The sequence below is a fragment of the Belonocnema kinseyi genome, chromosome 2 (assembly GCF_010883055.1).
Source record: "Belonocnema kinseyi isolate 2016_QV_RU_SX_M_011 chromosome 2, B_treatae_v1, whole genome shotgun sequence".
Classification (NCBI taxonomy): Eukaryota; Metazoa; Arthropoda; class Insecta; order Hymenoptera; family Cynipidae; genus Belonocnema; species Belonocnema kinseyi.
Genome location: NC_046658.1, coordinates 108,280,355 through 108,307,980, shown reverse-complemented (window position 1 = coordinate 108,307,980; position 27,626 = coordinate 108,280,355). Strand labels below are relative to the sequence as shown.

At 27.8% G+C, this 27,626-nt stretch overlaps 1 protein-coding gene across 9 annotated transcripts in view; it reads left to right on the top strand.

Annotated features, from left to right (window-relative positions):
* The first annotated feature begins 656 nt into the window (after nucleotides 1-656).
* LOC117168507 (kinesin light chain) overlaps nucleotides 657-27,626 on the top strand; it is a 43,041-nt gene continuing 16,071 nt past the window's right edge. For 2 of the 9 annotated variants that reach the window (XM_033354231.1, XM_033354224.1), the window contains exons 1-4: nucleotides 6,938-7,195; nucleotides 12,491-12,857; nucleotides 16,082-16,250; nucleotides 19,538-20,253. In XM_033354231.1, the coding sequence (XP_033210122.1) occupies nucleotides 7,152-7,195; nucleotides 12,491-12,857; nucleotides 16,082-16,250; nucleotides 19,538-20,253 (1,296 nt within the window). In that variant the 5' untranslated portion in view covers nucleotides 6,938-7,151. Of the gene's footprint in view, nucleotides 780-908; nucleotides 1,025-1,160; nucleotides 1,220-6,937; nucleotides 7,196-12,337; nucleotides 12,419-12,490; nucleotides 12,858-16,081; nucleotides 16,251-19,537; nucleotides 20,254-27,626 lie in introns of those variants that run through there. The other 7 variants (XM_033354233.1, XM_033354226.1, XM_033354228.1 and 4 more) reach the window with 6 other exon arrangements.

Below are 27,626 nucleotides of genomic sequence, written 5' to 3'. Positions count from 1 at the left end.
TAAATTTATAATAGCGATAAGAAACATTTTAGGAATATTTTGTAAGTGATCGGAAATATTTCAAAATTCAAAATACTTTTAATCCCTTCAAAATTCCAATAATCTCTAACATATTTTAAATCTTCTGATAATTCTGGAAATTTTGTTGACTGTTTTTAATTTTTTAAATTTTTCTTTTAAAATTAATGTGTTAAAATAAAAAATTATTTAATTAGGTTTCGAGAAATCTTTATAAAAAAATTTATTCATTTGAAAGCTTTTAAAATTCTTAAAAAGCTTCTAATTTATTTGTTCGAAATTTTCTGAAATGTACGTTTTGTTTCTGATAAGATTATTTGATTTTTTCTCACATTTTTAAATCTTGCAAAATTGAAAATTTTGTCTTTAAAATTTTCTATTCTTTTCCGAAATTTAACGAAATCATTTTAAAAGTTTAAAAATATTTACTTCAAATTAAATTTTCAAACAAAAATTTTTTTTTATTCGTCGTGAGAAAACTTTTAGCTATGATTTTTAAAATCTTTAAATGATTTATTTTTTGTTAATAAAGTTTTAAGTTTAGGCAATTCACAAACAACGTTTGAAATAATGATCGATATAATATCGATATTTCGATTCTTGCCACAATCGACTCTCGAAAATATCGATAATTGTCCCTTGCATGCGAACGGCTGATCGCCTTTGTCCGCTCGGGGTTTTTTCATTGAATTTCTGTACTTTAAACAATATTTGTACAATAAAACTGTAGTGTAGTGAAATATCCCAGTGAAGTGTAAAAGGTAAATCACCCCAAGTGATTCCCAAACAAAAGAAAGTGAGAAAACATGTGATTGTTGTCGTCCTCGAGCACCACCACCGTCCTCGCCATTTTAGTCTGTCAACTCTCGAGTCTTGTCATGAAGGATTTTCTCTAAATTTTTTCCTTGTTATTTATGAAATAAAGAGCAAATTTCCTTTTCGATTCATCAAATCAGTTCCTTCTTAAAATAATAAAATTGTGTGAATCAACTCCGGTGCTCGAAAGGTGACAATCACTTTCTCGAAACTCATGTATGGTTCTAATTTTGGATTTGGAAAAAAGGCATTGCACTGCTGAATCGAAAATTCCGAACCTTGCACTCGTTCCCGAGCCTTCGTGAATGCAATACTTTATTTTGCAGAAAGTGTAATGCTGCTCTGAGGGCGTTCATCGGAACCCCTGCATGGACCGATCTCAAGAGTGAGTCATCATTCCTACTGCTACTTATGATTATTCTTTAGGGATTTTTTACCTATCGAAAGGCAAATCCGCGTAAGGTTAAAATTTTTTTGTTGACCACACCTTTTGAGACTATCAGTTCAAACCGGAAGTCAAACCTTTTAATTTGTTTCCGTAAGGTGCCGCGATACCGTGACGGAAAATCAGTGACCATGACCATTCTTGCCGCAACACTCGTCTTGAGTCGTATTTCAGAAAAATCACTTACACGTGCTCTAATTAGAGCGGTGTAGATTGATTCTCAAAAGTAAATTGGATTCTGTGACCTGTCAAAGTTACAGACTTGTCGTGTTTTGAAAAGGATATTTTGTGTTGAGAAATCGTCTTTTCAGTTTTCATTTATTACTATCGCAATAGTAATTATACTTTAGAATAATAATTGCATTGAAATTTGTTGTGTATTATTGAGTACGCTTGCGCCCAATTTATTTGCAATGGACTTCTGACATAAAAAGAGGTTAGGTAACAACCTTTATTCTGAATTCGAGCGATTTATCACAATTTGATCATTCGTTCTAATTTGTCAGCGGAACTGATCAGAAAGGAAGTTAAAGTTTACACTTTTAAGTGGATTAATCAATGATTTCATTGCGGATGATTCCATGATTTTCTGCAGACATTTTAGGATAGATGAAATGAATCAAAATGCAGAATATAAGACGAAAATATCTTATTCAGGCCTCAGACGCACCACACTATTGACACTATTTGACACTGAAATGATCATACTATTTTGCTACTATTTCGAAAAAAATTACACTAAAGGAACTATTTTCAAATGAAAAAGACACACTTTCAACCAAGAAAGATTTTTCGGTCAATATAGAAAAAAATTATATCATGAAGTTTAATTTTCAAGCCAAAAATATGAGTTTTCAACAAAATAGTGTAATGTTTAACCAAATAGTTTAATCTTAAACCAAAAAGATAAATTTTCAACAAATAAAATTAATTTTCTACTAGAAAAGATGAATTCTCAACTAAATACATAAATTTTTAACTAGAAGAATTTTACACAAACATGTTCTTGCAGTTCTGACCGGTCACATGAACGTTTTTTTTATCGTTGAGTAAGCTAGCATCACTGCTAAAATATTGGGTTATTTAGATTTAAAATAGTAAAATATAGAAGAAACTTATGCCTATTGTCATGGAAAATAGGGGGAAAGTGAGGGAATTTTATTGGTCAGGGAAAGTCAGGGATTTTGAAAAAAAATGGAAAAGTCAGGGAATTTCAATAAGAAGCGGCACTTTAAATAACTGTCAAGGATAATATATTTGAAATTTAATTTTTTTAATTAAAATAATCTTTAGGTGATTGCTACTTACGATTATATACATATATAAATTGTTTTTTCAAAATTGGATTAAAAATTGACCATTTTTGTTAAAAGTTCATATTTTGGCATTGAAAATTTAACTGAAATCTTTCTTGGATGAAACTTAAACAGTTTTTTTGAAAAGTCATCCTTTTGGTTTAAAAATTTCATCTGTTTAAGAAGAATTTTCACTTTTTAAATAAAAATTCAATTTTTCAGTTGAAAAAAAATCTTCTTTGGTTTAGGATTCAACTTTTCTTTGAAAATTCGTCTTTTTTGTTGTTTTAATTCAACTGTTTTTTATTTCAAATTAAAATCTTTTTTGGTTAAAAATTGAACTACTTATTTGAAGGTTGAAAAACTTTGTTGAAAATTTTTTTTTGAAAATTCAACTAGTTTCTGGAAACTTCGTCTTTTTTACTGAAAAAATTTATATAGTTGAAAATGCAACTTTTTTTTGTTAAAGTTTAACCTTTTTTTTTATTAAAAATGTGACAATTTGGATGAAAATTCATCCTTCTTTGTCGAAAATGAACTTTTTTTGGTTGAAATTCAATTTTTTTTTAATTAAAAATTCACGTATTTGCATGAAATTCATTTTTCTTGATTTAAAATTCTTAACCCTTCGATTTTTTAGCTAAAAAATGCAACTGTTTGTTCAAAAATTTAACTGTTTTCGGTTGAGGTTTGATCTCGTTTGTTTTTAAATTCGATTTTTTGGTTTAAAACTCATCTTTGTTGGTAGAAAATTCAAGTATTTGTTAAAAAATTTAACTATTTTGTTTAAAAGTCACATTTTGGTGTTGAGAATTCGACTGAAATCTTTCTTGGTCGAAAGTGAAAGTGTTTTTCTTAATCCATCGTTTTTATCTAAAAATTTAATCTTTTTTAGTAGAATTTCAATATTTTTTAAATAAAAAATTCAACTGTTTGGTTTAGGATTAAACTATAATCTATATCGTTGGAAATTAGTATTTTATGATTAAATTCAATGGTTTTTTTTTACCAAAAATTAAAATCTGTTTTGTTTGAAAATTTAATTACTAGTTTGATCTATTTTCTATCTTTTTCTTTAAAATTCAATTTATCGTGTTAAAAATTCAACTGACTTCTAGAAAATTCTTCATTTTGGATTGAAAATTTAATTATTTGCTGAGTATGCAACTGTTTTTGATTGAAGTTAATTTTTTGTATTAAAAATGTAATTTTTTGGTTAAAAATGAATCTTTCTTGATTGAAAATTAACTTGTTGTTTGGAAATTAATCTTTTCAGTTTTAAAACTCAATTGATTTCTAAAGCGTTGGAATTTTTAGGTAAGAATTCCATTATTTGTTCAGAATGAAACTGTTTTTGGGTTGAAGTTTAAATTTTTTTCTTCGAAAATTCGACCGTTCTTGCGGCCACCCAGTTTAATTAGTGTAATAATTTAATAATATTATTAGTATTGTTGATGTAATTGTAATTTTAATTTTACATTCTACATTTTTTGTTTTCAAGAATTTAGGCTTTTAAATTAATTAATTATATGGACTGTATATTTATTCTGAATTGGAATTTTCAAGTTGTAAATAGTTGATAAATTCTTTTTGGAAACTAAATTAATTAAAGCTTGAGACTCAAGGATAACTCAATTTTTAAATCTTGCCTATCGTTTCAGAGAAGAAGCATTCCATCTTTTTTTTCAAGAAAGTAGGTCATTTTTGAGTCTAAACTGTACGATTAATTTTCTTCACGTAAGAAAGCGCATGAAGTTCGCGTGCAGATTTTATTTATTTATACGATTGTTAAATTATGCGCTTTCCCAGTATGAATCATCTATTTAACTCGTTGTCTTCTTTTTATATCGATTGCAATTCTAGTAATTTAATTGGCAACCCAAGTTTCATTACTTGATTCGAACTGGGAGACTGGTTTTGCTGATTTTAGATTACATAATTCTGTAGTACACAAAGTGTACTTATCAGTTTAGTCATTCGATTTAATTAAGCGTGATATTTTATCCTTATTGAAAAATTGAAAGAAATACTCTCTCTTTAATTAAAAGACAGAATTATTTACTGAGTAAGGAACGAGTGAAAGAGAGTAAAAAAGGGTGTCTAGTGGGCCGGAAAACGAGAAATGGCCGTGAATTTAACCGTGAATAATATCGTAAATGAAAAATATTGAAGTTTAAACATCGTTTAATTGTTTAATTGTTTTTTCCATGATATTACTGGTTTAAAAATGATTGACTTTCGACTTTTGATGAAAAGGTCAGCTTTTGAAAAGCCGGAAAAACGAAGTACTTGTTAATCAAAGTTTTATAATTTCTTAAGGAATGTTCAAGGAATAATTTCCATTAAATAATTAAATATTTTTATTCGATAATTGACATGTTTACAAGTACCTTAAAATTAATTTTCAATTGTTTAAACAATTTCTTTTCCCTGTAAATCTTAAAAAGTTTTCATTTTTCGGGATAAATGGTATAGTTTATGAATTGCAATGATAATATTTTTGTTTAATATATTTCGCAATTATTTAAAGAATTTGCATTGTTTTAAACAATCTGTTGCCATGTAAATATTGAAAAGTTACTATTTTCTGGAATTAATGACAGTTAATGAATGTAAAGAGTGATATTTGTTGCGAAAGAAGGTTTGCTATAATTTCAACAGTTTTTGTATTCGATGAAGCGATTTTTTCCCATGTGAGTATTGAAAAGTTACTATTTTATGTAATTAACGACGCAGTTAATGAATGTTGATCTTATTATTCAGTATTTTCTTATCTCAGAATTTACACCCTAATTTTTTAAACAATAATCTTTTTTCAAACAATTTTTTTTTCAGTTACTTCATGGATAATTATTTTTCCAGATAGCTTTTTTCGAGATGAAAAAATACTGATTATTAAGCGACATTGTGTAATAGGCTCGATAAAACTAGAATTTTATCCAGATTTCCTTTAAAAAGAAAATAATAATTCCTTAATATTCATAAATATTTGACTGTTCATGTAAAATCAGTAATTATAAATCAAATATTCAAAACTAAACTTTGAGCGTTACCATTTTAATTGTTTTATGTATTTGCAAAAATTGAATTCACCGGCAAAATCCGACTATCGTGCCGAATTCCGATGGAAATAGTGCACATCCTAAATTTAAACAAAATATAGATTTTTACAGGTTTCAAAAAAAATTAATAGCTTCGTAAGAAATTTGAAAGTTACTTTGGTTTGAAAAATTAATTATAATATAATATTCGAAAAGATTTAAAAAGAGTTCCAAAATTATCACGAATGAAATTGGAAGATGTTAAGCAAATAATTTCAATTTTTCTGGATTTAAGAAAAAAAAATTTAGGAAGAATCCGAATCGTTTTAAAAGATGTTTTGAAGTTCTAAAAAGATGTCAACAAAGTTTATAAAAAAAGTGTAATCGTTTAATTTTGAATATTTCTAGCTTAAAATTGCTTAAAATGATTCGCAGATCAGTTTTTATTACTTCAAATAAAAAATTGTTAGCTTTAGTAATCGAATTATTTGATTTCATTGACCGTGAAAAATGTTTTCGAACCGGGAAAAGACCGCGAATTTTTTTATGTGATTAAAACAGCCATCTTGAATTTAAAATGCGTTTAAAAATATTTTAAAACTTTTCACTTATCGAATAAAAATAATTAATGTAAAAAAATACCATGAATTTGATTAAAAACTGCTATTTTGCATTTTTTGTGTGCATTTCCGGGCACAATATAAGGGTATTGTGGGGATAAAAATAAAAAGTTATGGAGTAAAAATTATTTCTTGAACAAAGACTCCATAACGATTAGGTCCTTTTTTTCATTTTTTAGAAAACTGTGTTTTTCTCATTTAAAATCCCAATTTAATTTCAAAATCTTAGGGGCAAGAGTTAATATTGACCGATTAAAAAAAATGGAATTACTTTTTCCGAAAAACAAATAAAATTCCTGAAGAAAGATTTTTTGATAAAATAGTATAAAATAAAAAGAATAGATATCTATAATGGAGCGAAAAACTTCTTTCGCAGTAAGGATTAACATTTCTATGAAAATTCTATATATAAAACCCCTTCTAAGAAGTTAGTTTTTTTTCCAACTGGAGAGGATGATTAAGTTACTTTTGACCTCAGTGGCCTATTTTACAGCTCTTTTAGTTTTTGAAAAGAACCCCTTTCACTGGTACCGAGCATTGGAGATAAAAGAGGTAAAAAGGGAAAAAATTAAATGTACACATGGAACACGGAAACTATAACGTGCGAAATCGCGCAGGCGCTCTTTTCAATACCCTAGTTCGGGGGATGCAGCCAAATACATGCTCCTCAGTAAAGTATAAAACGTGATATTGCGAGCAGCAGCCCCTCGTAGAAATCAAATTACACTAAATATATATTTTTTTACTTATTCGATACATGCATTTTTTACCCGGTCTTGTTTATGGACTGAATCAAGTGACAATATTAGCACCAAGTCCCGATGCAGTGAGAAATCCGAATAGATCGTTATCGTAGGAAAAAAAAAGTTGATATTTTTTACGGAATAGGTAGGTTTCGCATTCTCCAACTTTATCGATGGGTAGAACAGAAATGTCAAAAACGCTGAACGCTTATAGAATGTGAGTAACATCCTCACCCCCTTTGATTTCCTTTTCAATTATTCATTTTTTGTCTTCACCCGAGAGTATAGTTTTTCGGTTATAAATAGAACAGACATTTGTCATCGGATTCAACGTAGATAGATTTGGGAAGATTGAGATAGAAAATAGGAGAAACTGGGTCTGAAGGTAAAGAAAGGTCTACAGTGGAAGAGAAAGTGCATGAGTCTGCTAATCAAGTAAACTCGTAGTCTCGTGAACAAAGGAGATCCACCTTTGTTTACATTTCTCGCGATTCTAGTCAATTTCTTCTAGGCAATCTTCCTCTTTTTAAGTAGATAATTCTTATTGAATTATGGACTCGATTAATTAACTTTCACGTGTATATGAGCTAAACACGTGCGCTATAAATTGGACACTTAACGGGGCCTTATTTCGTTTTCACTGGCTCTTCTCTGCTCGATAATTTCCTCATTCCGTTGTAGGTAAAGCTGTTCATTACGATAGTAATACCTAAATACATTCCAGCCGATGTTTAAAATAATTAAAACAAGATTTTTTAATCAGAACTCGAGGTATAAGAAAGAGTTTTAAGTTTTTAAATAGATTTTTGAAAGCTTATTTGTTAATTTATATATCTTAATTGCATTAATTTGTTTCTACTTATTTTAATAATAACAAATTTCAATAGTTTATTTTCTTGAATGGAAATCTGGAAATGAAATTCAAGGTTCCATTGATGCATAAGTAATTTGACAGGTGCAGTCGTCTCATGATATGATTACGTTTTCCTCCCGCGCCAGACAAATTTATTCAGTCTACTGGAATTTGTTATCGATCCGTTTTGGGTCGAAGATTTTATTTTCTCGAATTTTCACGTGGTTCTCATGCCTGTAGTGTCTGTCGCATAAGAGTGCAAACTCGTTGCGCCTGCGTCCGATTATTGAGCCATTGATTTTCGTGGTCTCACGCAGCCCTGACATGGGGTAAGTTTGTGTCCAAAATAATATCGGTAATATTATATTCTGTCAATTGACTCGAGTGACAACCTTTGTTTTGGATGAGTGGCTAACGTCAATTTTAATGAGCGTTACTTATCGTGGAATAAAAAGCTTGTCCGTGCCCCTGACTTTTACAAACATGTCTGACACTCCAACCGCAATAAAATGACAACTCTTGAGTTTCTAGTTTACGACCACAACGCTTGCTCGTTAAGCCTTAACACTTTTTTGTTGATTTTACACATTTACTACTTGTTTCTGCATCTTGTTTGCTTCTCTTTCGATTTAGAAAAGCCTTGGTAGAATACCTATTTTAAGAAAAAGAGGAGACAAATAAGGCATAGTTTAAGCGAGTGAATCATTGTTGAATCATCTTTTTAACAAGACTAGAAATCAGTTATTTTTAATTGCCAGTACCGGTAAGGTCTGAGTATAGAACTGCATTTTTATTCTTTAGTATTTTACAACAATGACTATGAGATTTCCAAGATAGCCGGTTAGATACGTTTTTCCAGAATGAGAGGATCGCCAACTCAAAATATTTATTGGCTAAAAGATAAATGAAGAGAAAAAGAGATTATTCGTGTGTAAGAGTTTTATTTAGCTTCAAGTAATTCGTGATTTGTATTTTATTGTAGATCCGATTTGAAGGCGACTGTCTAAAGAAATTATTCCTACTTTGGAGGGAATTGTAACTGATTAGGGTGGTTTGCGTTATGGAAAACATGGAATTTAAAATTGTTTGAAAATTCGATCATTTTAGTTTAAATTTCATTTTTTTTTTAGATTTCAAATTTAACAGCGTGTTTTAAAATTCAACTTCAACTATTTTATTGAAAATGTAATTATTTTGTTGAAAATTTAACTATTGTCTTAAAAGTGATATTTTTTGGTTGAAAATTGAACTGTATATGGATGTAGTTGAAAATTTGTCCTTTTAGATTGAAAATTCATGTTTGGAAATTTAAAAATTTTAATCTGAAATTGTTTGATTCCGTTTATAAAAAACCAATATTAACTATTTTATAAAATTAAAATGCTAGTGTTTAAATATTAATGGTCAAGAAGATGAAAAATTGGTCAAAGAAAAGTTATGGACTTATAAAAATGAAATTTTGCGCCTTCTCTGATATAATTTTCTTGCCAGTAATTGATTTGCCTTGTATTTTTATTTTTATTCCTTTTTTACTTAAGCGCTAACTTAGCTATTTACATTTTGTCCTCCTGAAAATAACATTTTTAGTTAAAAGTTTTATCATTTGATTGAAAGTTCTACAATTTTCTTAAAAAGACGACCTTTTTGGTTGAATATTTAATTTTTTTTTTAAATTTCATATTTCTCTATTGAACATCAAACTATTTGAATAGAAAATTACCTTTGTTGAAAATTCATATTTTGTTGTTAAAAATTCAATTTAAATCTTTCTTTGTTGAAAATTTTTGTTCGAAATTTAAAAGTGGCCTTTTTCTTGGTTGAATTCCATTGTTTTTATTGAAAATAAAAATATTATTTGATTTAAATGTCTACGATTACATCAGTCTTTAAGATTTCATCTTTCTGCTTGTTGGAAATATGTCTTCAAAATTCTAAGGTTGTCTTTTTTGGTTGAATTTCACTGTTTTTTTATTAAAAATAAAAATATTTTTTGATTTAAATATCTACTACAACATTATGCTTTTAAAACTCCTCTTTTCTCTGTTGTTGAAAATTGACCTACTTGGTTGAAGGTTGAATCATTTTGTGAAAAAATTCTTTTTTTTTAGATTCGTCATTTTAGTTTAATATTCATCTCCTCGCTTGGAAATTCAGTTTTTTTGGTTGTAAATTAATTTCATTACCTGAACATTTAACTATTCCAGTTGAATATTCTTCACTTCAATTGCAAATTCATCTCTTTAGTTGACGGTTTAACTATTTTGTTTGAAAATTGATCTTTTTTAGTTGAAGTCATATTTTATGGTAGAAAAGTAATCGTCTTTATTTAAAATGTTCTCTTTTTTGGTTAAAAATGAAACTGTTTGGTTGAAAATACATTTTTTAAAATTGAAAATCCTTATTTTTGAATCAAAAATTCAAATGTTTTACAGAACATTTGTGTTTTGGCTTAAAAGTTCAACAATTTGCATGGCCCTTTTTTGTTTCTTCACTGAATATACCACGGCTTTTTTTGTTACTCTTTCATGATTAAAACAATCATTATAATTAGAAAGACAACTAGCTGATGTTCTCAAAGTACTACATGAACTTAAATTAGGTTTCAAGACATCACACCAAATACACGGGCAATAACTTGTGTTATTTGTCAAACCAGTAATTATGTTTGCAAGTTTCAAGTCTGTTGTAATTGCTTCAGGATATTCAAACAAACAATAGCTTATTTTTAGTTCTGACGACAGAAGTTTCACGTTGTTGTAATTGTCTTGTGTGTTTCGGGCAATAGCAATAAAAAATATCTTTTTCACTCAAGTATGCTTGCATTTTGCAGAGTTTTAAAAAGTTTTTATGAAATAGATACTATCTTTATTTTTTGATTGAATAGCCAAAGTGAATTTCAAAGAACCTCCACCACCGTCAATTCCAAAATTTAAGTGAAAATCAAAAATATTGTGACTCAATAATATGTCACGATTTTCTACAATCTGTTTACATTATTGTTACGTATTTTTTGTTTTCTACCGTTAAAAGTATTTTAAATTGTTTCAAATATGTCAAATAACATTAATTTTAATGTTATTTAAATGATAGCTAATTATTTTCTTATTTGCTATTAATATGATAAACAGGTGATGATACTCTTAAAACGATATTTTTTTATTAAATTCTATTTTAATAAATTGGCCACGTGAACTGATTTTACAAACTAGATCAGAATATTCCTATTACATTTAGAAATCATAATAAATATGAATTTTAAGGTAATTTTCATTTAAACTTCCTTCTGGCGAACCGTGATATTTCAATGTATATAATTTGTTGTAAATGCAACTGTTTGATTAAAAAAAATTTATTTTTAAGCAAATGCAACTGTTTTTGTGTGAAGTTGAATGTTTTTTGTTTGAAAATTCGACTATTTGGCTGAAAATGCGTCTTGGTAGATAGAACAATTGAGTATTTGGTTTAAAATTCAACTATAATGTTGAAAATATAATTTTTTTTAGGAAAATTCGAGTATTTTTGTTTAAGTCATCTTTTTCGTTGAAATTTCGGCGGTATTATAAACAGTTAAATTATTTTGTTGAAAATGCAACTGTTTTTGGTTAAAGTTTAATCTTTTTGGATTGAAAATTCTTTTTTTCTTACTCGAAAATTGATCTTTTCTGGTAGAAAACTAATTTTCTTTGTTTAAAATGTTCTCTTTTTTGGTTAAAAATGCAATTGCAGTTGAAATAGACATTTTTAATAAAAAATCATTATTTTCGGATTGAAAATTTAATTGTTTTACAGAAAATTCTTCTTTTAGATTAAAAGTTCAACCAACTGGATTACCTTTTTTCTTTCTTAAATGAAAAATCTTTATTTTTGGAAAAATTTTGTTAAAAATCTGTGTGAATGCAAATGTTTTTGTTTGAAATGTAATTTTTTGTGTTTGAAAGTTCGAATATTTAGTTGAAAATGTAATTATTCTTATGAATATTCAAGTATATTGTTCAAAAGTCATGTTTTGTGGGTGAAAATTCAACTGTTTCTTTGAAAACTTGTCTATTGCGATAGAAAACTCGTCCTTTTGGACTGAAGTCATCTTTTTTTTTTTTTTTTTTTTGTGAAGAATTAAACTATTTGTTGAGAATTTAATTATCTCGTTTAAAGATCGTCCTTTTGGATTGAAAATTGATCTTTTATGGTAGAAAAGTCATATTTTCTTGATTATTATTAATAAATATGTAATATTTTTATTTTCATCGGAAATTGTTTTATTCTGTTGATGAAAGATTCGTTATTAAAAATTGTACAAAATTGAAATGTTGGCCTTTGAATATTAATGGTCCGGATCAATCCACGAAGTCAGGGAAATTTAGAAATAAAGTTTGGCTGTCACTGTGGTAAGATATAAAAAAAAGAACTGAATTTTTATTCTTTAGTATTTTATACCAATGGTTGTGAGATATTCAAGACATCTAATTATATACTCTTTTTTTTAGAAAGAGAAGATTACGCACTGAAAATATTATTAAGTCAATAAAAGGCTAATGGACAAACCGGTTCTTGTAAAAGTATTTTATTTCGCTTCAAGTAATTCGTGATGTGTGTGAAGAAATGATTCTTCATTTTAAGATAGATGTCAATTGCTTGAATTTTTGTTTGATTTTGTTGCAGAAAAAAAATAGAACACATTGGCAGAATGACGGCCATGACACAGGAGGAGATTGTGGCCGGTGCTCGCACCGTTGCCCAGGGTCTGGAAACTTTAAGGGTCGAACATAGCGGTCTTCTTCAGAGTTTACAGTCCCAGGAAGCGCCAGCAGCCCGTGATAAGGCGACTCTGTTGTCGAAAAACATCGAGATGATAGAATTGGGCCTGGGTGAAGCTCAGGTCATGATGGCTCTGGCGAGTCATTTGCAAATGGTAGAAGCTGAAAAACAAAAACTCAGAACTCAAGTCAGAAGGCTTTGTCAGGAAAATGCCTGGTTGAGGGACGAATTAGCGGGTACACAGCAAAAGCTACAAGCCAGTGAACAAGCTGTAAGTTCATTTTTATTTAGCAGTTGGCTACTAGTTTCAAAAATGATACTTAACCAACTATTTTCTCAAATTTCTCGCTAATGCAACTATTTTTTTTTACTTTGCCGTTATGCGTATTTTCAAACTTCTTCGCTAGGTTAGCTAAAATGACATAACAGCTATTTCAAAAATCGAAATTTTAAAAGATTTTAATGGGGATCAAAGGATTTAAATTGATTGTATGGCCTTGAAAGAATTCTAATTCTCAAGGGTTTATAGGGCAATTTAAATAATATCTAGAGAATTTGAGGTTGTAAATGAAGTGGATTGAAATTTTAAGGGAACTTCAAAGATTTTAACATTTTAAATGGTTTAAACAGATGTCACAGATTTGAAAGTTTTCGGGATTTAAAAAAATTCAAAGGACTTAAAAGAATGTGATGTATTTTAAAATAGTCCAAAGAATGTATTGATTTTGAAAGAATTTCTTTAGGATACCCATCAACCACTTTACGTAATTTCGTGGGATTTTACGGGATTTCAGAGGATTCCAAAGATTTCATTATTTTTAAAGGACTTTTAAAAAGATTATTGTTTGATATGTATCTATGTATTATTATGGATTTCACGAGATTTAAGGGATTTTATATTAATTTTAAGTGATCTCAAAGGGTTTTAAAGAGTGTATGGTCTTTGAATAAATTCCAAGGAATTAAACGAGATTTGGAAATGTTTAAGGAGTGTTAAAGGATTTCGTAGGATTTCAGAAAATTTCAAAGGATTTAAAAAAGGTATCCAGGATATCGATTATATTTAAAAGATTTTAAGGTTTTCCAACATATTTCTAGAAAGCTGTAGGGAATAAAAGAAATTAAATGAAATTTCACAGGACTTCTAGAGATTTAAGGGATTCATAGGATTTCAAAGCTTTTAGGAAATTAAAAAATATTATAAAGGATTTTTTTTACCAGATTAAAAAAATATTCAAGCCTTTGATGTAAATTTAAAAAAATTTCATAACCCTATTTATTCAAAATTAATGTACTATTGAGCCAATTTTGAATTTCTCAAATGATTCCTAGGTCTTTAGAATATTTTAGAATATTGTCAGTTAGATGCAGATATTAGAAAAAAGATAATGAAGCGAAAAATGCATCTCCAGGATGGCCGCTGGGCCATAAAACTGGACATCTTATGAGACCGGGAACAAACGCGGAATAACAGTGAATTTATTTTTTGACCGGGAATTTTACCAATTTTTAGAAAAAAAATCTGTCCAACTATGGTTTCAACCATTTTTGCTATAAATATGAGTTAAATTGTTATCTTTTTCAATTATGATATCATTCAGTTAAGAATATGTATTTCGAAAATTTTCCACTTTAATAATGTTCCATTTTAGATTTTAATTTTTAAGCATACATTTTAATTGAAAGATTTTTAGAATGCAGTTTTAAAGACTTGAACAATTAAAAATTAGAAGTTTTTGAAATCGAAGATTTGAGATAAAAAACATTTTTGGTTGATCAACTGTTAATATAAGTTAATAATGATTTTTTAAATTGAATTGTACTTTACGATTTAAAAAGTAAATATTAATTATTTTTAAAAGACGATTCTAAATCAGTCCACAATTTTAGAATTTCGAGATTCTAATGTTGAAAATTAAACTGTTTCAATGGGAAAGTCTTGGGAGTTAAACAAATGTAAACGCCCGTTTCAAACTGTATAAAATATTTTTAATTCTAAAACAACTTAAAAATAATATATGCATGATTAAAAATTTAAAAATTTAAAAATATTTGACTGTTTATTCAAAATCAGTAATTACAATTAAATATTGAAAAATAAACTTTGAACGTTACAATTTTGATTGTTTTATTTTAAAAAATTTAATTAGTAAATCAAATTTTGGAAGTTTCTTGAATAAATAACTATCGAACACTTATTATTCTTAGAAAAAATGCAAGAAAATTTAAGAGATATTTAGAAGTTTAAAAACAATAAAAATAAATTAAAAATTTGGAAAGATTTGATATCATTTAAACAAAGTGTCTACGTGTACAAACAAAATCCGGCTATTCCTACAAAAATTTCGGTCTAAATAGTTGAAGGCCTATTTCAAAACAAAGTATAGATTTCGACAGATTTTTAACAAAAAATTTAGAAGCTGTTTAAGAATTTTTAAAGACTTCAGAAGAATAAAAAATATTTCCTAGGAAAATTGAAAATGATTATTTATTTTGAAAAGTTAATTTTAATTGAATATTTAGAAAGAATTACAAAATATTTATTTTTATATATTATTTCGTTTATTTATTTTTTACAAAATTCTTAAAAATTAATGCGGAAGATTTTAAGGAGATTTTGTTAATTAGGCAGCATGTTTAAAAAAATTAAAATTAAAAGAAGAATTAGGAAAAAATGTTAACCGACATGTAGATGTTTCAAGATTTTGAAAGGAAGTTTCGAAGCATTTTAAGGATGTTTAAACTCTTTAAAACTAAAATAATTTAACTTTTAATTTAAGAAGTGTTTATTTTATAAAAAATTGTAATCATTCAATTTTTAATGTTTTCAGCTTAAAATTAATTTAAATTATATAATTATGAAAAACTTTTAATTCATTGATTGATTCTCCAATTTAGAGCATCGGTGATAATAACGTGGATTTATATTTTTGGAACTGAATCTGAATCTTTGAACTATACAATTTATAACAGTTTAAAATTTCTTAGTTGACAGTTTAACTGCATTTAATTAAAAATTGTTCAGTTGAAAAGTGTTATTGGCTTCGATTTTATACTTTTAAATTCTTGAGCATTTGAATTAGATTTGAATACAAAATTATTGAATTAAAAAACTTTTAAGCTTCAGTTTTAAAAGTTTAAAAGAGTTCAAAATTGTATTAATATATTTATTTTAATTATATTTTTAATTAATTTTATATTATATAAAATTATAATATTATATTATTATTATTATTATTATTATTATTATTAGTTATATTCTATATTTATTTCGTTCTATACACTATTTTAATATATTTTTTTAGCTAGAGTTCGATTTTTTAAATTTTATTGAACTTGAAACATGTTTGCGAACCGGAAAAAACCGATAATTTTTTTTAAACGTCCACTCTGACCTCGCATTTTTGGACGTCAAATTGTTTTTTAAGATGAGCGGCATTTTTTGAGTTAATATATAGTTAGTATAATGTTTTAAACGTAAAAATGATCTTGAAGGTGGCCCAAATGGAAGAAGAAAAGAAGCACCTTGAGTTCATGGCTAACATGAGACAGTACGATCCAGATCCGCCTGCCGACGATGAAAATGCAAAAGACAGACCTAAGGATGACCCTATAGACCTTTCTCTTTTCCCAGACGACGACGCTGAGGACCGAAATAGTAAGTGTATGTTGAGTCTTTGTTTCCTTCTTCTCTGGAGCAAATTCTCGTTGCTCGAACTCTGTCCAAAAGACTCGGAGAATGATATTAAGTTAAAATCATTCTAAATACTTTTCCTAAAAAATAAAAATTTCACACGTTTACAATTGTAATATCAGGCTTCGGAATCATGACACTGTTGACACTATTTGGCACTTTTTTTGAGCGATAACATTATTTTCCTACAATTTTTGAAATAATTACACTCTAGACACTATTTTCTTACAATTATCCGCTAATGCTACTATTTCTTTACGTTTCCTTGAAAATATGAAGGTCTTCTCAACGAATCACAATGTATCGGAAAAGTGTTGCAATTTTTTTGGTGAAATTATTTAGGGGTCATCCAAAAAATAACATTAGATGATTTGCTGAATTTTTTAATCAAAAAGATGAACTTTCTACAAAACAGTTGAATTTTCAACAGAATAGTTCAGTTTTAACCAAATATTAGAATTTGTAACCAAGAAGATTATTTTTCTAATAGAAAAAAAATTAATTTTAAACAAAATACATACATAATAACCAGATATTTGAATTTTTAACCAAGAAGATCAGTTTTCTATAAAACAACAATGAATTTTTAACTAAATAGCTTAAGCAATAGATCCCACATTAATCCACATTTCATTTGATTATTTTAAGTTTATATATTTTTTTTCGTTTATAAAATTTTTTACTTAAACAGTTGAATCTTCAAACTAAAACATATAATTTTCTAACTACAAATGGAGTAGCTAAACTTAAGTTGAGAGCATTCATTTTCAATAAAAAAACCTAATTTTCTAAAAAAACAGTTTAATTTTCTAACAAATAGTTAAAGTTTCTACCAAAAAGATGAATTTTTAAAACAGTAAATTACTTTTCTACTCAAAAGATCAATTCTCAATAAAACACATACATTTTTAACTAAATAGTTGAACTTTCTACCACAAAACTAATTTTTCTGCTCGCAAAAAATGAATTTCAAAGAAAATACATAAATTTTGTATCTTCTACCAAAACCACTAAATTTACAAATAAATAGTTTGAATAAATAGTTTGAATAGAATTTTTAAACCAAAACAAAATTAGTTTTTAATAAAAAAAACGGATTAGTTAAATTTCTATTTAACAGAATTAACTTCTTAAAAAAATTCTATAAAAGAGTGTTATTTTGTACCAAATAGTTGAATTTTCTAACAAAGTATTGAATTTTCAAGCCATAAAGAGGAATTTTCTACAAAACAGTTGAAATTTCAACAACGAAATTAATTTTTAACTAGAGAGTTGCATTTTAAACGAAAAATATTAAATTTCTACAGAAAGAGATGGATTTTTAAATCAAAAGAGATGAATACACACCAAAATACTTCAGTTTTTAATAAAAACAACATTGTTAGTCAAGAAGGAAAAAAATGTCAAATTGTTGAGTGTTCAAGCCAAAAAAACGAACTTTCAATAATGCAGTTGAATTTTTAACCGAAAAGTGTGACTTTTTAACAAAATTATTAAATTTTCAACAAAATAATTAAATGTTAACCAAACTTGAAAAATGTTATGACACTATTTTTTCAAATTTATGACACTATTTATGCTATTTTTGATCTCTGAAGTGAATCCGATGCCTGACATTTTGAAGAGCAACCAAAGTATTTTTTAAGATTTTGAAAGCATTTCCCACGGTGACAACTGGACCGAGATACCGGGAATTTTACAAATTTTCAGTAAAAAAAATCTGTTCAAGTTTGATTTTAACCGGTTTTAAAAATTATCAGTTGAATGTTTATGTTTCATTGCGATATGAATTAGCTTACAGTGCATAATTCAAAAATGTTTAATTTAAAAAATGCCGTTTTAATGGCATAAAAAATAAAAAATTAGAAGCGTTTAAAATCTACAATTTTGGATAAAAAAATGTTACTGATCAACTGTGAATATAAATGATAATGATTTAAAAAATTAAATTTATACTAAGGATTAACAATTGAATAATAACAATTGATTTCACGAGACGATTTGCAATCAATTAAAAATGTATGAATTTCCAGATTTTAGCGTTAAACATTAAGTCGTTTCAAACAAATGTGAACACCCGATTGAAAATTTTAAAAACTATTTTCAATTCCAAAATAACTTCAAAATAATATATTCAAAATTTGTAATTAATTTATTTATCAATTATTCAATTTATTATTATAATTAATATATTATTATCTTATTCAAGTTTATTAAATTTCAGCTATTGTGTAGTCTAAAATTTGAACTTTTTAATTCAGAAAATGATTAATTAATATTTAGAAATATTTGACTGTCCCTTCAAAATCATTGATCAGAAAACAAATATTCAAAACTTTAAACGTTACAATTTTAATTGTTCTATTTGAAAACATTAAATTTGTAGATAAAATCGTTGAATTTCTATGTATAAATAAATATTGAGCATCTATTATTCCTATAGGCAAAATTCAAGTAGGTTGAAAAGATATTTCAAAATTCTGAAAAGATAATAAATAAATGTAAAATTTGAAATTATTTCAAATAATTTAAACGAAGTGTCTACGTATTCCGTCAAAATGAGACTATCGATACCGAAATTTCGGTGCAAACAGCCCAGGGTGGCATAATTCAAAAGAAAATATAGATTTTTGCAGATTTCGAACAAAAAATTTAGAAGCTTCGTAAGAATTGTGAAAGACTTCAAAAGAATAAAAAAACATTTTCTTAAGATTCCTAGAAAAATGATTTTTTTTTTATTTTGAATATTTAATTTTAAGAGAATATTTAAAAATATTTCCAAAATAGTCAAAAAAGAATCTGGACTATTTTAAAGAAATATTTTTTGTTTTGCAGGATGCTTTAAAAAAATATAGGAAAGATTTCAGGAAAAATTTAAATAATTAAAAAAAATGTTTGGAAGTTCTGGAAAAATTTTAAAACTAATTTAACATTTGAAAAATCTAAGCATTTTAAGGATTTTTAAACTATTTAAAACAAAAATAATTTAACTTTTAATTTAAGAAATGTTCTGTTTATAAAAAAATGCAATCGCTCAATTTTTAATGTTTCTAGCTTAAAATTGTTAAAAATAATTTGCAGCTCAGTTTTTGTTACTTGAAATGGAACAGTGTTTAGCTTTAGAGATTGAATTTGTTAATTTCCGGGAAGTTTTTTCTTTGATTAAAACGGCCACCCTGATTTCCGCAGACTTCCCGGATTCTTAAAAAAAAAAAACATTTTTAGTACATCCATCGTTTTTTGCATTTTTTTTGCAGCAATGTCCCCCACCCCACCTTCACAATTCGCACAGCAAGTGAATGCGGGTTACGAGATTCCAGCCCGCTTGAGAACACTGCACAATCTTGTTATTCAATATGCGAGCCAGGGCCGTTACGAAGTAGCGGTACCACTCTGTAAGCAAGCCTTAGAGGATCTGGAAAAGACTTCCGGTCACGATCATCCTGACGTGGCGACGATGTTGAACATCCTCGCACTGGTTTACCGCGACCAGAACAAGTACAAGGAAGCAGCCAATCTCCTGAACGACGCGTTGGCCATCCGCGAGAAGACACTTGGCGAGAATCATCCTGCGGTTGCAGCGACTCTCAACAACCTAGCCGTCCTTTATGGAAAGCGTGGTAAATATAAGGAGGCTGAACCTTTGTGTAAGCGCGCCCTGGAAATCCGAGAGAAGGTTCTTGGTCGCGACCATCCGGATGTTGCCAAGCAGTTGAACAATCTTGCCTTGCTGTGTCAGAATCAAGGCAAGTACGAGGAAGTCGAACGTTATTATCAGCGAGCGCTTGAAATCTACGAAGCGAAGCTTGGCCCGGATGACCCGAACGTTGCGAAGACGAAAAATAACCTGGCATCGTGCTACTTGAAACAGGGCAAATATAAGGGTGCTGAAGTTCTCTACAAACAAGTATTAACCAGAGCCCATGAGAGAGAGTTTGGTGCTATCGACGGTGATAATAAGCCCATTTGGCAGGTATGATTATTTCTTTTAATTTTTTCCATACGTGCTTCAGAGATACCTTACCATATCAGTAATTACTGGTAATTACTGATGATTGCGGTAAAAAGCAGTAATTATTTAAATTTTTACAGAAAAAAAAAACGGTTTTTGGAGGCAAACTTTTTAATTATATAATAAATTAAACCTTCTCTTTACGTATGTGTAGTTGTCTGCACGTAAAACATATATAATATGCAATTATTATTATAATGCCAATGAATTTAGTTTGTAGAGCAGAAGACGACACAACTCTCGAAACTGTCAGATTTTGGGCGGGTGATTCAAATTACTAACCGGGAAATATATGTAAACTACTGAATGAATAAGACTAAAACTAATGTTGGTGCTGTAGAAAATACAAAAGGACAAATTTGTTAGATATTCAAATGTTTGATTTTTTCACTCTCTCATCTTAATAAGAAGGTATTGTTTTTATACCGTATAACTTTTGCATGATTAGTCGGATTGGATTGTGTTTTGGCACGCAGTTTTAGGGGCCAAATAGAAAGATCAAGTTTATTAGCCAGCTGCTTGGATACAAAATTCAAAAAACGCACTATATAAAAAAAATGAATAGAAGGAAAACGTTGATTTTTGAAAGACCTACACAATTTTCATGACAACTATTCAAATTTTCTTGAAAAATCGGAAATTAACATTTTGATTGCACAATGAATAATAAAAAATAAAAAAGTTCCTTTTGTCGTAAACTATGCAAGAACATATAAGATTTAATACAAAAATATAAATTTTGGACAAACGACACAAGCTACGAAAGAAAAAGGTAAACATTGTTTACCTAAAAAAGAGCTGCAAATTTGGCACCCATAATGTTTGGGTAGTACTTGTAGTTTTTGTGTTAATCGTAAAAAGTGACATTAAAAATAAACAAAATTAAATTGTTTGAAAAACTACACAAGGGAAGACAACAAATGAAAAGACAAAAGTTGTTCAACCAAAAAAGATCAACACATTTGTTATAAACGCTTGTTGTAAAAATAGAATAAAAAAATCACTTTTTGGGCACAAGTTGCAATAAACCGTTTAATAATAAAGTTGTTTTTTACAGGTTGCGCACTATTTAACTATTTTGCTTCCAACAGCATATAAATAATATTTATAAAATAACTTTTATGCTCCAAATTTTATACAAAATTCAGACTAAAAAGGTTCAGATTATGCGTCTTGACGATTTTTATTTTGCCAAATACATTTTTCAACTACGATTTTTTTAACAAGTTTAATTTAATTATTTCAAAGTTTACCTGTTCATTAAACACACATACATGGAACAAAAACTTTTATTTGTCATTTTTTCCCCATACTAATTCTTCAACTTTAAAAGTTAATAATTTGAAAGGTCATTTTATATCATGCGGGATACAAGTTTGTACAATTCAGTTGCAATGTTTATCAATAAGGATTGTTAATTTTTCGAAAATCTAAAAAAGTATCGGCTCACATCACTTATTTATGCACAAAAACATTAATTTTAGTCTTATTCATTCAGTAGTTGACATAAATCTCCATAATAGTAATTTGAATTACCCACCAAAAATCTCACAGTGTCAAGAGTTTTGTCGTCTGCTGCTCTCCAAAATGAATACATTTCTTCTTATTATTATTATTTTTATTTTTATTACATGTCATACTTTTTTTACGTGTAGAAAATTACAAAATAAGTAAACAGGATCTAATTTATTATGTAAATAAAATATTTGACTCTAAATCTATTTTCATATTTTCAAGATTGGGTCCCTATGGTGCCCTATTTGCAGCTCATAATGGAACTTTGCGCAAATTTATAATAAGGTTAAAGCCTCCAAGAGTCAGGAATTTTGAAAAACATAGCAAAAATCAGGAAATTTTTGTAAGAATTAACTTTGAAAAATTATCAGGCCTGCCACACAGTCACTAGTAGCCACTTTTTTAAAATGAGAAGTTCACAGTCACTTTTCTTTCAATGAATTAATTAATTGGTTAATCACTATTCAATTCAGGTCTATACCTATTTCTGAATAGTTCTGAATTCTTTTGAAATATTTCAGGATATTGTGAAAGATTCCGATACATTTATTATAGATTTCAATGATTTTAAGGAATATTTAAGATTTCAGGGTATTTTTAAAACTTTTAAAATCTAAGGCATTTTCAAGAGCTTTTAATTTGAAATATTTTAGGGAATTTTAAAAGATTTCAATGAATTTTTTTGAATAAAGAATTGTCTAGAATTTCGATGATTTTAATGATTTCAATGATTTTAAAGGATTTTAAAGCTCTCGATATGTTTTAATGCATTTTACAGGATTTCAGGAATTATCATAGAATTTGACGGGATTTTATAATATTTTAGTGGATTTTAAAGAATATATTTACGAGAAGTGAGGTATTTTGTAGGGTTTCAAAAATTTAAAAAGTCTTTAAATTATTTTTTGAAATTCACCCTGAATTAAAAAAAATTCTTTTGTTTGTTTCAATTAACTTGAATTTTCCTAAATTTGCTGTATTTTACGTAATTCAATTGATTTTTTTATTAATTTTTTTTATATAAATGGCCTTTTAACAAATTTAAAGAGATTTCAAACGATTTTATGGAATTTGAAATATATTAGGTGATTAAAAAAAATTAAAATCAATTTTAAACTAATTTCCCAAGAAGAGAGGGATTTCGTAGGATTTCAAAGGTTTGAAGAGATTTTCCAATATTTATGGAAATTCAATTTTAAATTTACCTTGAATTCTTATTAAGTTATCCTGCATTCATTTAAATTCTTTGGAATTCTTCTAAATTCACTCAATTTTACTCAATTCAATGAATGTTTTAAAATTTGTTGTTTAATTTATCTTGAAGTCTTGTATTTGATTTTTTACGAATTTCATCGAATTCTTCTCATTTCTCTTAAATTATTTTAAATTCAGTCAAATTTTACTGACATAAATGGATTTTTTTCCAATTTATTTAATGTCTTTTCAATTTCTTTGGAATCATTAGTCACTTGTTTGGTTAGAAATGAATAGGGTTTCAAAGATTTCAACTGATTGATTTTTTTTTAATTCATCCTGAATTCTTTGGAATTCCCTTGCATTTTTTAAATTAACTTTAATTCTTCAAAATTTACTCCATTTTACTTAAGTCAATGAATTTGTAAAAAATTGTTGTCTTATTTTTAAATAATTTTCAATTCACTGTATTGCTTTTTCAATTCAGCTTGATTTTCTATGAATTTCATCGGATTCTTTTCATTTCCCTTAAATTCTTCTAAATTTACTAAAATTTTACCGAAATAAATGGATTTTTCAATTTTTGTTTCAATTTTTCCAATTCGTGTGAATTCTTATAAATTCTTTTGTAATCATTAGTCACTTTTTTGTTTAGAAATCAGTAGAGTTTTAAAAATTCGAAATTATTTGAAATTTTTTTTGGTATTCACCCTGAATTCATATTAATTTACCTTGCATTTTTTTAATTATCTGGAATTTTTTTGAATTTTTTTGAATTCTCTTGAATTTTTCTATATTTACTAAATTCTATTTAATGCAATTGATTTTTTTTTATTTTCAAAAGTTTTTATTTATTTGATCCTGAAGATTTTCAATCTCACCTTAAAATCTCAGAAATTTTATCAAATTCCTTTAAATCCCTTTATATTTTTATAAGCTCATTTCAAAATTGCTGAATTCAATGAAGTTTTTAAATATTTTTAAATTCCTCTAAATTCATTAAAATTTTGTGGAAATCAATCAAATTTTTTTGGATTTAACTTGAATTGTTTTGAAGTCTTATGAAATTATTCTAATTTTTTTTCACCGTTTGAGCGTTAAAAAAGTACCCTATGAGCGTGATAAAACGTACCTTTTGGTCCCTATATTTGATCACATAGGGAGTGTGAGGCCTGATATCGTGAAGTTCCACACTGGGACAGAATCCTCAAAATGCGGCCGAAAGGCCTAAAATAATTAAAATGCAACAGAAAGGCAGTTATTATATATTTTTGAGGTGGCTGATTCTAAATTCCGTATTAAAAATGTAGTATTGAAAATTGAGGAGCGATTTATACAAAAAATAATATATGGGTTTTGCATACAAATGTATTTCCATTATATTCTTTGATATTTTAATGGAAATTCATGAATATTTAGAATGACGATTTAAAAAATCGTATGTCCTATTTTTAATGCCTTACAAAGAAAAATGTCGTTTTTACATTTTTCGCTTTGTTGCAAATTGTAATCGTTTAAATAGATAAGATTATTAAAAGTAACTCAAATAATGATTATATTTTGTTGAATTTCGCTGTACAATTTTTCATTTTAAATTAGAAAGGGCGCTAAATTCATATAATAAAAGAAGTCAAAATAATAGAATACATGTTTGTGATTATGCAGTTTAAGTAAACAATAAATGCTGAGCATGTTTTCGAAAACATTTGCTTAACATTAATTATTGGGGATTTAAGGACTCTATTTTGGGTTGCTTATTACGAATTTCACATTAAAATTTCAAATTTTAACATGGCAGAACTTCTCACTAAAAGGGTATGACGTTTTTCTTTCCTATCTAAACAAGTGATGATTTCAGTTTGTTTATCTGCTAAAAAAGCTTACGAATTTCTGCAACGTCAATTTTGTAAATTAAGGTTTCCAAATAAGTAATTTTATCTTATAATATGATTAATTTCCAAGATTTTCTACACACTATTAATAAAATTTTGACTGTACCTGTAAAATAGTTTAAAATGATGTAGGTTTTATTTAAAAAAATTTAATTTACAGTTTGAAGATTGCAGAATATTTCAAGGAAGAATAAGGAAGATTTGAAGAAATTTTGTTTTTGCAGGATTTTAAGCAGCTTTAGGAAAACTTTGCATAATTTCAAGAAGAATGTTGAAGATTTTAAAGGAAAATTCTACAATTTTGGAAAATTAGAAAATTTTAGAAAAAATTCCAATGAGTAACTACAATTTCAAAAATAATTTGAAACTTGTAAAGAGTAAACAGTTTTGTTTGAATGTAGATGTTTGAAGATTTCGAAAAAAGAGGCGTTTTAAGAATTTTGACAGCTTTCAAGAGATGACAAAATTATCTGTAGATTCCGAAGCTTTCAACAACAAAATCTGAAAGATTTTAACTAAATTTATTTTATTTGAAGATTTTTTGTTTGCAAATTTTAAAAAAAGGATTTTAAGAATTTTGAATGGTTTCAAGACAAAAAATTTTCTCTAGATTCCTAGTAAAATTTGAAATGATTTTTTATGGTGGAAAATTAATTTAAAGAAAATATGTATCTTTTTTGGCTAAGAATGAAACTGTTGAATTCAACCGTTTTTCTATTTCAAATTAAAATTTTCTTTTGGTAGAAATATCAATATTACATTTTTCGCTGACAATTATTTTTTTGTTGTTAAAAATTAAACAAATACAGTTTTGGTTCAAAATATGTCTTCTTTAGTTGAAAATTCAACGAATTGGTTGAATGTGTAACTACTTTGTTAAAGATGGATTTTTTTTGGTTGGGCATTATAATTATAGTTGAAAATTCATCTCTTTCCTTGAAAATTGTACTATTGTGTTAAAAATTCAAATTTTTTGTTGTTGAAAATTTAGCTATTCCATTTTTTACTGAAAAGTGATTTTTTTATTTGAAAATTCAACAACGTGGTTAAAAGTTGAACTACTTTGTAAAAAAATTAATATTTTTGGTTGAAGATAAATCTGTGTAGTTGAAAATTTAACTTTTTTGTAAAAAATTCCCCCTCTGTTCGGTTAAAAATTAATTGTTTTGGTTGAAAAATCGATATATTTAGTTGATAATTCAACTACTTGGTATATGGGTTGTTTGAATTAAGAAAAAAACGACGTAAGAGTTGATTAACTTTGATTTATTGATATAAAACAATGAACTCAATATATCGAATTCAAATATAAATTACATGTTTTTTGGTTAAAAATGCAACTGTTTGATTAAAATTAGTCGGTTTTGGTTAAGAATTCTACTATTTTGTTGAAAACTTGTCCTTTTTCTGGTTAAAAATTAATTTTTTTATTGAAAATTTTACTATTTGATTTTTGGTAGAAAAATAATCGTTTTTACTTGAAAATTCATGTATTTTGTTAAAAATTGATGTGTTTTACTCTATGAAAAAGAAAACCGAGAGTGGGAACTTTTAGATTGTCTTTATTTGACGAATGCATAAAGATGACTACCTTACAAGAGATGGAGTAGAGAACGCGACGCACCTCGTACAATCGTGTACGAGCATGCGCACTACGATAATAATAATAGAGCGCGAAGATTCGAAAAGCATAAATGACAACATCTTCCCTGCTTGAGAACTTCGCGCAAAACAAAATAAACAGAAAATCGCAACGCTTTACGAATGAACACACATAAAAGAAACTTAATGTTTATACACATCGAAATACTCCTTTTTCGTTCTCATTCCAAGACATTCACGCAAGAAATAAAATCTGGAAACGCTTTCGTGAACAAATCTGCACATTGTTTGTCTGATGACATGAATTTCGCGATCAAAACGTTATTTTCGACCAGTTCACGAATAAAATGAAACTTGACGTCGATATGTTTCGTTCGTTTGTGAAACTCCGGGTTTTTCAACAATCGAATCGTACTTTGATTGTCGATAAACAAGTAAGTCGCATCGGTCTGTTCTCGTGCAAGATCTTTCAAGACTTGCCGCATCCAAATCGCTTCGCGCGCAGCCAAAGCTGCCGCGATGTACTCAGCTTCCGTGGTACTCAGTGTGACGGTTTTCTGTTTTGACAACACCAAGTGACAGCTCCTTTACATAAAAAGAAAACAAAACTAGACGTTGAATGTCGCGTGTCAACATCTCCCGCAAAATCCGAGTCAGTGAAACCCGTCACAATGAAATTTTCACTTTTTCCTTCGTAAATAATACCGAGGTCGATCGAACCTGCCACATATTTAATAATTCTTTTAGCCGCGTTCCAATGACTCGCGTCGTGTTTTTCGAGAAACTTACTCACATTATTTACAGCGTACGCGATGACGGGGCGCGTTACAACGGCGAGAAACATCAAAGAACCGACGGCTTCACGATAAGGCACGTTCTCGATCACGTTTTCATTCTTGGACGTACACAACACTTGATTTGGATCCGCAGGGATGCATACTGGGTTCGCACTCTCCATTTTGAATTTTCTCACAATTTTTAATGCGTACGAACTTTGATGAAAAAACATTCTCCTTTTGGGCCTGTCATGCATGAACTCCATTCCGACAAAACATGCTGAATCACCCAGCTTGATCTCAAACGATTCACTCAATGCGTCAATTACAATTTTTAATGAATCCTGCGATTTTG